Below are 13,994 nucleotides of genomic sequence, written 5' to 3'. Positions count from 1 at the left end.
TATCTTATTAACGAGCAGTATGTGCTCAAACGTGCTCTCTCCAGACAACGGGAAACAGAGCTCGTAGATACAAACGGTTACAGTAAATTGCAAAGTCATTATTGGAAAGTCAGGACTTTGGGGTGTAATCAGAAACACTAATCAATTTTTGCCCCAGGCAAACTGGCTAGAGGGGAGAACATCTGCATAATAGCTGTAATGCTTTTCTCTCCCCAGTGTGCTAAAAGTCTACAGTATCGCCCCAAGACTGACTGAATTAATGTGAGCAGCAAAACAAAAACTAACAAATTGAATTTGTAGAGGGCTCACTCACAGTTATCATTAAGCAAGACGACTTTAATACCAGTGTGTGTAGATTGATGGATTGATGCATTAACTTCCAGGCTGGGAGTGTAGCTCTAGGAATGCTAATATTTATCAGTCACTTTGCGACTGTAGTCCAGCTATAAATACACCGATCAGGCATAATATTATGACCACCTGCATTATGTCCACTTTTTGCTCCCAAAACAGCCCTGACCCTTCAAAGCTTGCACTCCTCTAGACTCCTGAAGGTGTGCTGTGGGATCTGGCACCAAAATGTTAGCAACAGATCTTTTGAGTCCCGTACACTGTGAGGTGGGACCTCCGTGGATCAGACTTCTTTGTCCAGTTCTGGGGCCAGGTTTTGGAGGCCAAGTCAATGCCTCAAACTCGTTCCTGAACCATTTTTGCTTTGTAGAGGGCGCATTATTCAACTGAAAGGGTGCACATGGTCTGCAACAGTGCTTAGGGTAGGTGGTAACATCCACATGGATGGCAGGACCCAAGGTGTCCCACACTGCCTCTTCCAGCTAGCCTTCTTCCCATAGTGCATCCTGGTGCCAGGTGTCTCCCCAGGTAAGCGATGCACACTCACCTGGGGATGTAAAAGAAAATGTTGACTCATCAGACCAGGCCATGTTCTTTTATTGCTCCGTGGTCCAGTTCTGATGCTCGCATCAGTGAGCCTTGGCCGCCCATGACCCTGTCACTGGATCACCACTGTTCCTTCACTGGAGCTCTTTTGATAGAGACTGACCACTGCACACTGGGAACACCCAGTCCCCATGCTTGCCCATTTTATCTGCTGCTAACACATCAACAAAATGATGAAGACATAATCAGTGTTATTCACGTCACCCGTCATTGGTCACAACGTTATGCCTGATCTGTGTTCCTCAATTATCTGACTATTACACACATGGCACCAAAAGATGAATCCTTGTGTTTTTCTTTCCTTAGCCATGCTAAATATCTGAAAATGGACTGCACAGTTTATAATAACATTAGATGTTTTGTTGCTACTGCTACTGTGGGACACATATAGTGAAGAATCATTAATGAGGACACGAAAGCCAACAGCTTAGTAAAGTTTCACTCACATCACATGTATAAACGGGCACGTTTGTGCAGTTTGACGTGTTTAAATTCAGATACGTTATCTCTCAAACTGCTTAAATGCAAATGAGTGTCTGACTAATTTTTTTTTAAAAAAGCAAAAACAAACAAAAAACCTCAGCAGATAGTAATGTTACATGACTGCTAGCCTTTGCCTCCAGGTAGATTTCGGCGCAGGTATTGAATCTTACAGTGTTTACTTTCCCTCGCTGCCAGTGTGACACTATAGCTGCCTTCACTCCCACGTGTTTAAAAACCTGCTTCAGAGAGCGTGTGCTGCAGGTTTGCGTGAGCCTGAACACCGAAACGTGTATCCATTCCACCTGCTGCTTTCAGTCCAGATGAGTCGATGCATTTCAAGCTTCTTTTGTTTTTTTTGTTTTGTTTTGTTTTTTTCTGTTGTTTCTGTGGTGATATTGCAAACTCCCTCCTCCCCCTCTCCCCTCCTGCTCGTCACTTGCTCTCATGTATGTGTGTGTATGTGTGTGTGTGTGTGTGTGTGTGTTTTGTGTTGGTTTTACTAGGCCCCCTCCCCAGTGAACCCCAGTGCGTTGGACCGCACAGCAGCCTGGCTATTGAATATGAATGTGCAGTATTTAGACCATGAGGGGATGGAGCCCGAGTCACTGAGAAACAGAGAGGATCTAACTCAGGTGGAGAAGGTAACCTGCCATCCGACCCCCTACCCCCAGCACCCCCCCTCCCCTCTCCTTTTTCACAAACCACCACAACCTTCAGCCCTGACACCCCCCACTGAACTGTCCTTTCTTTTCTTTACCACTCATACACACTTCCCCTCCTGAAAGCCCCCCTTCTACACTCAATTATCTCCTGATTTTTTTTTAATTTATTTTGGGGGTTTTATTTTCTTATTTAAACTTTGCCCTTGCCTCTGAGCCAAATTGTCACAGCAAAAAGCCACAGTGTGCATATTTCCAACATAAAAGTAAGGGAAATGGCTTCATTTTGTGCATCAATCTGGCTCAATAAATAATACATTTGAAAAAAAACTGACTTTTTGGTGATAGTCCAGCTGTTTATCTGCGATGTTTTTGGACATTTATGCAGCTGCGGGAAAATCATAGCAACAGCAGTTACAGCAGGAGGTAGTTATCATGAGCAAATAATTGTGAAGCTAAATATAGCAGGCAAGAATATCAACAAGCTCCAGTGCTGACAGCAGCAGCTTCATTAATCTCATTTTCTTGATGAATGCGTTAGCCTTTTTAGTAAAATCCAAAAAGCTGTGAATATTAGTCTATATATTGTTATGCAGTTCTGTCACATTTAAAAAGCTAAACTTTGAAAATAACTAGAAATGAAGTGTGTGTGAGAGTTAAACTGCTTTAAAGACATCTCCCTTCACCTCCAGAAAAAACAAAAAAATGTCCCCTTAATCCTTTCTGACCATCTTTAACACAAAGTTAATAGTCCAAACCAGGTGTGTCCGTGTGCGTGTGTGTATCCACATGCAGCATCCACACAGACGTCTTGCAGCTTGTGTGTGCTCGAATCGGTGTGAGAGACGGGGACATAAAGAGGCTTTTTGCTGCTTCCTCTGCCTACGTTCGCTGCTTCTCTGCTGAGCTACCTTTACAGCCGTTCACTCTCAGCTTCTATACTTTGGTTGGCTTGTCGCATGTCTCCCCCCCCCCCTCCCTTCTTCTTTTTTCTTTTTCTTTTTGTATTTTTTGTAAATCCATAATGAATACAAACCTGTCATTCCGGCGTAGCTCGTACGTTATGGAATCCAGCAGCCCCGGCAGGGAGAGCGACCAAAGAAGGCAATAACTTCAGTGTTAACAAAGAAAGCCACAGCCACCTTAAAATAGCAGAGCCGCTAACAAGACAGGAATTGTTCGAGAGTGGCTTATACGCTCCTGCAGCTAATGGTCTATACAGTCTTCACTATACGGACATTATAGACAAATGTAAAAAATAAATGCTACGTGCATTTTTACTTAAATAGAGCGTTTGCTGACTACCTGCACAGTATGTGTTTCAGTATAACAGATACGTTTACATTTTGTGCTCATTTTGTTCTCGATGGTTAATTTAATTTGTGTCAACGGTATCCTGGCAATCTAGTTAGTAGTGTGAGTATCTAATCGATTTGATTAATGAATGTCTCCTGTTAGGGCCACTCAATGCTCACTCCCCCCTAGCACCTGAAAATGATTTTGACACAGAAGGAAAAGTAGGTTAGAACAGTGGTTCCCAAACTTTTTTTGCTAGGCCCCCCTTTGTTTTACAAGAAAAATGTTCGCGCCCCCATCCCCCGCGCGTGCACGCGCGCACGCACACGCACAAACACATCCTCCAACCACACACACCCATATTTTGCTCCATTGCGGTTTATTTCACACCTCAAACATTTAGTAAACAATTAAGCAAATACAAGTAATCTGCAATAAATTACAGGTAGTAATAAAATACACTACTAACTCTTTTATGCTACGTCCGCACCTACACGGGTATTTTTGAAAACGCAGCTGTTTCGTCCACACGTAAACGGCGCTTCGAATCACCGAAAACGGAGATTTTTTAAAACTCCTTTTTTGCGTTTACGTGTGGACGAGGAATACAGAGTTCGTCACGCAACGTCAAAGGTATGTGCCTTTTTTCACGTCACGCTGTGCGCCACGTTATTGTTTACATGAGATGAATTGCAGAATGGCAGATAGAGACAAAATACTGTTACTGTTAATCTGACTATCTGCAGTTTTTACACGCTTACATATACACGCAGTTACTGTCCCTCTATTTAGAAAGGCAGAGGCCTCACGGTGTGATTATTTTACGTGTAGTTGTTTTTTTCCTGTGTAATAATATTCAACATTGCTATCAATACATTTTTCAAAAAATGCCTCTCTGTGCAAAATGGGTTTAAAAACATAAACAACTGTGGGATACTGTTTGTCCCTGATTTGAACCGGGGGAACAAATCGTGGCAGGATCAGCCTGATATTATTTGTATCCCACTGTAACTTTACTGTATAAAGAGCTAACATCTCCAAAATGTCAGGAGTAGTTAGTCATTACAACAAGTGTTTGTGAACTAAAAATCAAGAATGTGGGATACTGTTTGTCCCTGATTTGAAGAGCCCAGCGCGTGCTCCCGACGAAGGGAAAAGCAATTCTGCAGGGGAGACCTACCTTGGCACTTGTGCAGGTGAAACCAAAGGGAAGATATGCTTCACCATATTTTCTAGTCTTTGGCTTAGAATGAAGTTGGTTTGGAAACATATTCAGCGATGCTTCATCTCCTGCTTTGCGTTTCTGTGGGCGCCCCATGCTAGCAGTGTCCAAGCGTTTTGGGTTTTTTCCCCCCTTTTCATACCGCCCCCCCCCCCCCCCCCTGCCATGGCTCTGCGCCCCCCCTAGGGGGCGGGCCCCACACTTTGGGAAGGTCTGGGTTAGAAGATCAGCTTGGTCGCAAAATGTAGATTTAAAGTTTCACATGCTATATAGTCATGTGCAGAAGTCTTGAGCCATCCGTCACTTGTTTGTATTTTGCTTCCAAACTGACTTATGACTCATTCGAGCATAAATACGCAGCCTGTTGCAAAAACACATCGTTTTGTTCCAATTTCTTCAGTTTAATCTACATAAATTGCCAAAGACGACACAAATGGCATTTTTTTGCACCAACACAGTGATTCCCACTAGCCAAAACCTGGGCATATAACGACACTGTGTGCAATATGTTCCTAAAAAAATGAGCAAACTGGATAAGTTTCTATCTACTAGCAGATAAACCGTATCTGAAAGTCCTTAAGAAATGGGGTGAAAAAACCCAGCAAAGACCTGACACAGGACCTGAGACCTTTACATAGTACTGTAAAATTGTTCTTGCCTAAGAAAGTATGGGGGCTCAAAGTTGCTGGAAGAAATGATGCAAAGTAAAATGCTTAACATTGTGACTCAGGGACTGAAAATATTTATAGTATGTATTTTTTTTCAGGGCTGCATTAATTATACTAAATTCAGTTCAATTCAGATTTATTTATATAGCTCCAAATTACAACAACAGTCACCTCATGCCACTTTATATTGCAAGATAAAGATACAGAGAGGACCCCAACAATCAGATGACCCTCTATGAGCAAGCACTTGGCGACAGTGGGAAGGAAAAACTCCCTTTTAACAGGAAGAAACCTCCTGCAAAAACAGACTCTTGGTTTTTAACTATGCTGGTTAGTCTAAAAACCCCAAAATTGAACAAACCTCCTTCCAGTGTTTTCCATTGGGCTTCTATTTTGACTTAACTGTCCTGTGAGAGATACACGGATGTCAGCAATAATAGAAATAGGGAATGCCGTCAGACGTAACATCAGGACAACAGGTGCACAGATGCATCTGTCCAGATCGCCTTTGTTTCCCCAGCTCTCTCTTCTTCTGGTCTGTGTTATCAATATTCATATGTGTTAATTTTTTTTAGCCTGCTTGAATATCAGATGCACATCTGCAGAGGGAGACAGTATGACTGAAATAAGTCAGATCTTCTTTGTGTCTTTGGCTGAAATACATCAATATTTAGCGGCGCTTCGCGTTGCGAAGGCACGGGGTTATATTTCAGCAAAACCTTCATGACGATAAATATTCAAAAACAAAACATTACTTGTCAAAATAGCTGCTTGAACAAATGTTCTAACCCTTTCGACACATACAGAGAGAGAAGAGGATGATGAAAGGAGGCGATTTTTTTCTGTGGATAGCAGGAAAGGTTTGACAGCTGCTACAGCTGCTTGATTTTCTTTGGGTTAGATGGAAAGAGAGAATGCCGCTAAGAAGACAGCATAAGGAAAAACACGGGGTCGATGTTTGCTGCATTTGAAGCAGACCAGTGCAGGGACTGAGGACAGAACAAAGGGACTGAGGACAGAACAAAGGAACTTCAGATACAGCAGATGTCATTTGTTCTCAGGGGATCTAGTGACAAGAACATCTGGGATATCAGAGATGGAGAGAGAAGTGGAAAATGGGTAGAGCAGCCGATGAATCTATGGAGGTCACTCGTACTGCTGGGAACAAGAGGGCTGATGGGGAAAATATCCCCATGGAAGCAGTAGTGTGACATGAGTAAATAAGAGTGAACAGGTACAGAGTGAGCGACATCCTCGCTTTGTAATTGGATCTGGTCGTTCTGGATGCTCTAATTCTGTCAAAGATTGTTGCATTTTATTCAAAACTACACAAAAAACAAGAATTAAAGTGAAGCAAAGAGAATCTACCAGTGTAATAAATAACACTTGTACCCCTCCCTGAGCCTGGATCTGCCAGAGGTTTCTTCTTGTTAAAAGGGAGTTTTTTCCTTCCCACTTTTGCTAAGTGCTTGCTCATAGGGGTTCATCTGATTGAGGGGTTTCTCTTTATTATTGTAGGGCCTTTCCTTATAATATAAAACCCCCACAAGGCAACTATTGTTGTGATACGGCATAATATAAATAAAATAAAATTATATTATTATATTATTATGAACTAGCAGTGAGGTTTGAGGAATGGCAATATCAGAAGCTATGTCCACAGGTTTAGGTCGTGTTTGTAGTTGGTTTCTCAGTGTGTGATCTTTGATGTTTTAAGCACACAGGCTTAAAGACTGGTTGGTGACTGCCTTGGCAACCGGCAATCATTAGGCAAAAACGAATATTCCCCGACTGGATGCAAGTCCAAGAATTAGTCACTAGCAGGTTGCCAAAAATGTTGCCCACCCCAGCTTTAGACTGTTTAGACACCAAAAAATGTTTGATTCCTCTACTTGTTTCCTCTTCTCTGACGCATAGGCATGGCAGATGGCCATAGCCGTTGAGTCTTAAAGCCAATGTGGAATTGCCTTAAAACTGCAATCTTTCTAATTGCCAGCAGGGGGCGAATCACACTTTGAGCATGTCTGATTTTAAAAATAAGTGTATGGGAAAACAGGCTTACAGCCCACTGTTAATTTTATGAAAACATTTCAGAGCTATATGATGTCATGGTGGCTACATCTGTCTTTTATATACAGTCTACTGGCTGAAGAGAAGTTTCTGTTTCACTGCTTGCATCCTTTTCTTATCATCTTTATTCATTCAAAATTCCCTTTTTCCTCCCTTCTCTCTTGCTTTGATTTTTCTTTCTTTTTGCCAGTTACATGTCTCAGCAGGTCATTGGTTTCAGATCCAGAACAGAGGCTGCCTTTGGAAACCTTCTAACACCACTTAGTATTTTTGGGGGCAATAAAAGCTTTACTGGGCTCGTCAAAGGCACCGTGATGTCAATCAGTGTTTTTCAATGTGCTATCATGACATTCCATATAAAATGTCCCACAGTAATTCCCTCTAGACCAAAATTATACTCCATCTCAGACGCAACACAGCACAGTCCCAGGTCTGATTGACAGATTGCCGTTTTTTGTTCTCGTCTCGTCTCGTGGTAATGAAGAAGGGGACCCCGCTGCTAGGGCTGATGATAACGTTGATAACAAAACGCGACGATGAGAGTGTCCTCAACGCTCCGCTTCTCTGTTCAGTACCAGCAGGAGATCGCGGTGCTGCAGGAGAAACTGCGGGCGTCGGTGCAGAAGCTGGAGGAGTACGAGGCCCGTCTGAAGGGTCAGGACGATCAGGCCCAGAAGGTGCTGATGGAGTACCAGGCCCGGCTGGAGGAGTCAGAGGAGCGCTTGCGCAGACAGCAGGACGACAAAGACCTCCAGATGAAGAGCATCATCAGCAGGCAGGGGAAAGGAGGAAGAAGAGGCAGATTTGCTGAGATGTATTTTGGGATGCGTCGTTTCACAGCTCCTCTAACTCTGCCCTGTCTTTGTTTATCTTCCCAGGTTAATGTCGGTGGAGGAGGAGCTGAAGAAGGATCATTCTGACATGCAGGCGGTGGTAGACTCTAAACAGAAGATCATCGACGCACAGGTCAGTCCACCGTAGCGATCCCACCGCGGGCTGCGTATGGCTTTGTGGATACTTTTCATCTGTGCGTTTTAATTTTGTATGTGCTGTCACTTGCTTCTCCTACTTGAGGAAACAAAGGGTCACTGAAATACAAAGAGATGTTTAATTCATAGCTGTCTAGCTGTGGCATTGACAAGCTTGGATGGCTGAGCAGAATTTCTCAGCTCCCTCCCACTCCTCCTTATAAAACAAAAGTGTCTTATCTGGTTGTCTGTCAGCATGTAGCACCTCTATAATCCACAGTGGTTCATATTTGTGTAAAATTGCATTGAAAATCTAACTTAAAAGAAAAAATGTGTTCTTTTTGTGCATTTTTAAGGAATTTTGAATGTTTGTCGTTGGGTTTGTAACTGTCACCAGAGAATGATTGTGCAGGTATGAATTTTACCGGCTGTATAGAAGGATTAAACCGTCCTGCTTGTGTGTGTGTTAGAGCTGCAAGTGCAAACACCAGCACACAATTAAGAGCAAATCTGCATCTTTGTAGCTTAGGTGTTTCACAGCGTCGTTGACAAAGAAATGCAACTGATGTTTACACAGACACAAACATGCATTGGCAAATAATCTCTGTCACACACACAGTAATGAGAGTTTGCATCTACAAACACGTGCGCTGCAGTAAGGCAATGAATTGTCAGCCTCGGTACACAAGCGCAGATAGAAGGCAAAAAAAAAAAGGTCATTACAAAGACGGGGAGTGAAGACTGCTTTAGTGGACCGGGACAGGAAGTTGATGTATTTTTAAAAATGCAGTTTTTATCTGTGTTAAACTACACTTAACTAGTACACTTAAAACTTCACCACAGGAGATCAGTCGGGCCTCGTGAACAGGGCGTGTTTGAAATTAGCCGTTTACAACAAAAGACTATATGTAAAAGATGGACATAATCACGGTGATTCTACCCACTGGTTTGTGGATTTGCATTTTAAAGCCTCTAGCAGCATTAGCATATTTGGCTGCTGTCACGTTGGAGTCTTTACCTTAAAATATAAAGTGCCTCGATGCGACTGTAGTTATGATTTGGTGCTATATAAATAAAACTGTATTCAATTCAGTTATCTTACATGAGCTGTTGGTACAACAAGCAGATGGGAAGCCTAAGCAGACAGTTAGCAGCCTAGTTAGCACGTAGCTGTCACTCAAAGCAGCCACACACATGACGATCTAACCTTAAACATTAATAAAATATAAACATGACAGTTAGTTTGCAGTTTGTTTGCACATCAGTGTCAGCTTCACTTTTCAGCGCCAAAGGTTACCGCTCATTTAAAACAAGCTCGTGACACTAACAAAGCTTGGTTGTAGAGCAGATATCAACAGGTTTAGGATGGGGACAAATAAGAACGTCGCATTTCTCCTCCAACTGAGGAGGAAGCTATAATATTGGATTTTTTTCCCGGGTCTTACTGTGTTCATGTGATTTCACAGGAGAAGCGCATAGCATCGCTGGATGCTGCCAACGCCCGTCTGATGAGCGCTCTCAGCCAGCTAAAGGAGCGCTACAACATGCAGACGCGCAACGGCATCTCCCCCACCAACCCCACCAAACTGCAGATCACGGAAAATGGAGAATTTAGGAACAGCAGCAACTGCTAAGAAAGACCCGGCGTCTGCCCCGAACGAGAGTCGACCGCCCGAGCGTGTACAGCTGTTCAGCGTGTGGATGTCTACGTGCATACGTGGATGCATGTCTGTTTGAAAGACTGCGAGACTGCAGGCGTGTGCGTGCGTGAGTCTGTTTTATAAGCCAGACGTTTCCTTTTTTTTTGTTTTGTTTTGTTTTGTTTTGTTGGAGACAGTGTAGGAGTGAGGGCGCCACTCTTTTGAGGGAAAAGGCAGAACTTCAACGCTGACGGACAGATCACCAGACGGCCTTCATTTATGAGGGTGATGGCCAGAGGAGGTGGGGCGGAGCTTGTGTGTATATATAGAACTCGAAGCTGTTTGCCAATGGACACACGTAGTTTGCTGGGACAATTCACGCCGCTGTCAAAGCCTGGGACGAACCACTATATACCCAAACACAGTGACGACCGCCAGACACGGTCACCCTCGCAACCCTCCTCTCCTCCTCTCTCGTTCTTCTTGTCCCTCTTGATGACCAGGTGGACCCACTTCAAAACCAACAGCACGTACTGAGGATTATCACTTTAGTTTCTCGAGAGGATTACTAGTGCTTTATTTTAAAGAACCAAATAAGAGCTTATTAAAAGAAAATTGATATTTTTAATCCAAAACAATCTACGTTTCCCTTTCCGCTGCCGAGTGTGTGTTCCTGAGCATCCCCTGACCAGCCCCCTCCCCACCCCCCTCCTTTCCCTACGTAGTGCACTTTGCGAACAGCTATTGGTACATGAAAGGCCTTAAGTAAGGAACACACCTCGACTTTCTCCCACATCTCCCCAGCAGCTTTTTTTCTGCAAAAAAACAAACAAAAAAAAAGTTATACTGGCACAACTTATACTGTGGATTTGTAAAGAAACAAACGCGTTACAGATGTATTATAAACACTTAACTAAATGAATTCTATGTGATACTATATTCATGAAATTTTAAATAGATGTATGCAGTTTTTTTTCCTTCTATAGATTATACACACATATACCTATATTTGATAATCTCAAATATAAAAGCAGCCCTTTATTTCTGAGTTTTATTTTTCTTCTCTTCCGATGAAAAGACTGTCGTGTGTAGCTTGCTTTGGAGCCCTGGAGAGAGGGAGGCCACGCTGCCGAGCAGTCGCGAGCACCTCGGTCGTCCTTCAGAATAATCCCACGACGCGTAACCCTTTACATACGGTGCGAGAGACGGGAGCGATCTGGTCTCACCCGGTGCTCATCGCTGCTCTTGAAGGCAAAGATTATCAATCACGAGTTCTGTGCGTGGTCTTTTTCTGATTTTCTCTAGTTGCACAAGAGCTATTGAGAGACGTGCTTAACCGCGCTCGCTCATACTATACACTGGACTGATGAGCCGTTACAAGGCGCGCCCCCCACACCCCCAGTCCTGACATTTTTTGCGCTCTCGATGCTTTATTTGTCCGTGGTTATGAAGTATGCTGCATCCAAACTGTGACTCTGTTGATCCCAGTGACATCATCGTTGTCTCGCTTTTTTTTGTTTTTCCTTCTCCCCCCTCTTACTCACCTCCACCTTTCTTTTACCTTGTTCTTCTGAATGTGAAGATGCTAACTCACAGTTGGTCTTAACACAGGGTTTGGTCCTTTTAATCCCTCCATCCATCCCAACCATCTCTGTATTTTGGGTATTTTTGTAGCCATTTTTCTCATTCTGTAACAAACTATACATCAAGCGTGAGGCCGCGCATGCTTCATCCTTGCTCTATAGCCAATAGTAGCGTCAGTATCACCATTTGTTTTCTCTGATTGCTAGCTGAACGATGATGATGATGATGGTGATGATGATGACGAGAGGCTTTTTTCAGACATGACGTGAATATATGATGTGTAACTGAGTGTATTAAAAGGCTGGGCAGCCTGGGATAGTGTAAATAAAATGCTCACACTATTTTTACCTAATGTTAACAGAGCTTTTTGTAAATGTATCTTGTGCTCAGACTCTGCTGTACCATTATGGATATTGTAAATATGAAACAGCTCAGTCAAGTCATCTGTCCTCATTGGGTAGAACTATACAATCAAATTTAACCTTTCAGTGTTCTCTGTTTAAAGTTGTTGGTTTCTTTTGTATTTAGAGTGTGTTATTGCTAGCCAAAAAAAAAAAATAAGTAGGAGTTTGACTCTTGGGATGTACTTCTTCATTGGTTACAGGCCAAGTTGAGTCCAGTCTCGAGATTCACAAGCACAATCCTGTATTTCTCATCAGTCTAGCTCTATGCACTTTTACGTTCAGTGGTTGATGTTTGTAATTAGCTTTTTTTTTTTGGTTGTTGTTTTTTCAGGTGATTAAAAATGTGGCAAAGTTTAAAATTGAAGTAAGGGATTTTTATGGTATGGCGAATTCACAAAATTTTGTATGAGATTCTCAACGATGTGACTTTTCCCCTCCTTCTCTGAACCAGAACAAATTGCCTCAGACTGATGAGTTCACACGACTTTTCACATCTCACCCGACGTCTAACCGCCTGTAGAAATATCTGCATAGGTGAAAGTCAGACTGTGTCACTTTGACAAGTAGAAACAGCTCTTCAATTTAGATAGCAATAAATACGCTGCGTACTGTTTTCATTGGTAGCATTTGCTGACTGTTTGGTACCATTAGCAAATTTTTTGGCACATTTTATGGTTAAAGGCACATTAGTGAGTCTGTTTTCAGACTGTGGTGCACTTGTGTTACTGTTACTACAGAGGTCAACAGTGAGGTTCTGGAAGTAAGAATCTCATTCATATTCTCCACAGAGATTTTGATTATGAGATATATCATAACCCAATAAGTATTATCCATCAAGGAAGGAAGAAGGATCAAATTCTGTTTTTTAGTTGTTTTGTTTTAGTTGTTTTGTTTTGAAAGCTCTTTGCTGGGTAAGCTGAGATTTGGGATAAGTAGTTCTTTCACTCTTAAAAGTAACTATGTACAGTCTTTTACAGCTGCACTTTTTTTTTTTTTGAGCCACATCATCTTTTTATAGTTATACGGCTTGGTTCAAGGCTTAAAACTCTTCATATAAGGATTTCCTGAAACATCACTGGAGAAAATGAATGGGAATTCACTTCTGGAACCAGAGCCATTAAAATCATGGGCGTCACTGTTGTGCTCGATAGCTTAGCATTTCTGCTAAATGCTCGACTGTGTAAAACTCTCCTATTTGGCTAATTACTTTATATGGAGCCCATTAAAGGGAAAAAAATAAATTTGATGATATGTCAGTTAGTAAGTCAGATTTTATAGAGTAACTAAATAATTAGAATAACTTTGATACAGTTTTTCTTTCATAGGTTTGGGCATTAGCATATATAAAAAATATAACACACAAGATAACTGTTAGCATGTACCTAAGATTACAGTTAGCTAATGTTTGCAGGTCAGTTTTACAAAAAAGGTACCGTACTGATCAGTAGCTTTGCACTGGCGCTAAATCACCATGAAGTTGAGGGATATTTGTTATTTGACCAAATTATTTGGAATTTTGGTGTTAAAAAATGTAGTATGTAGCTTAGCATTTTAGCAACTAGTAAGCCATGTACCGGTAACTAGCTTAATAGCATTAGCTATTCTGAATTAAGAAATAGCTCATGCTTTTTAGCAAAAAAAAAAAAGTATTTTAGCAGTTTACCTGTAGCTGTTAAACTATGAAAGTCACATAGTCTCACTTTGAAGTTTACAAAAGTTAAACTGATACAAGGTTGCCACATTTATCCCACCAGTACTTCTTAAACAGATACAAGTAGAAGAGGCATTGCAGTTTTTGGTTTCTAATTCGACTCCTCATGTTTCAGTTTTGTTTTGTGTTGGTTTTTTGTTGTTGTTGTTTTGTTTTTTTATGGTCTACTTTTATAAATCAGGAAACCATGAGGTCACTCTTAACACACAGTTCAGCCAATCCGACTAAAGATGAATTGAAATATAAAGCTATAAATAAAGTAACAGATGTTGTATGTTTTCTATTATCTTGTAGAAAATACTTTTGTAAGTATGTTGAAAGTATAAAGTATT

General features: G+C 41.8%; 1 protein-coding gene across 8 annotated transcripts in view; it reads left to right on the top strand.

Moving 5' to 3' along the window:
* The window catches only part of dab2ipb (DAB2 interacting protein b), a 156,796-nt gene extending 142,883 nt beyond the window's left edge, over positions 1-13,913 (top strand). For 7 of the 8 annotated variants that reach the window (XM_063478187.1, XM_063478188.1, XM_063478186.1 and 4 more), the window contains 4 exons: positions 1,944-2,081; positions 7,928-8,130; positions 8,234-8,321; positions 9,790-13,913. In XM_063478187.1, the coding sequence (XP_063334257.1) occupies positions 1,944-2,081; positions 7,928-8,130; positions 8,234-8,321; positions 9,790-9,957 (597 nt within the window). In that variant the 3' untranslated portion in view covers positions 9,958-13,913. The remainder of the gene's footprint in view (positions 1-1,943; positions 2,082-7,927; positions 8,131-8,233; positions 8,322-9,789) is intronic. The other variant, XM_063478185.1, reaches the window with a different exon arrangement.
* The last annotated feature ends 81 nt before the right edge of the window (positions 13,914-13,994 follow it).

The sequence above is a fragment of the Pelmatolapia mariae genome, linkage group LG7 (genome assembly GCF_036321145.2).
Source record: "Pelmatolapia mariae isolate MD_Pm_ZW linkage group LG7, Pm_UMD_F_2, whole genome shotgun sequence".
Taxonomy (NCBI): domain Eukaryota; kingdom Metazoa; phylum Chordata; class Actinopteri; order Cichliformes; family Cichlidae; genus Pelmatolapia; species Pelmatolapia mariae.
Note: the sequence above shows the minus strand (reverse complement) of the source record. Positions and strands in the feature narration are given on the sequence as shown.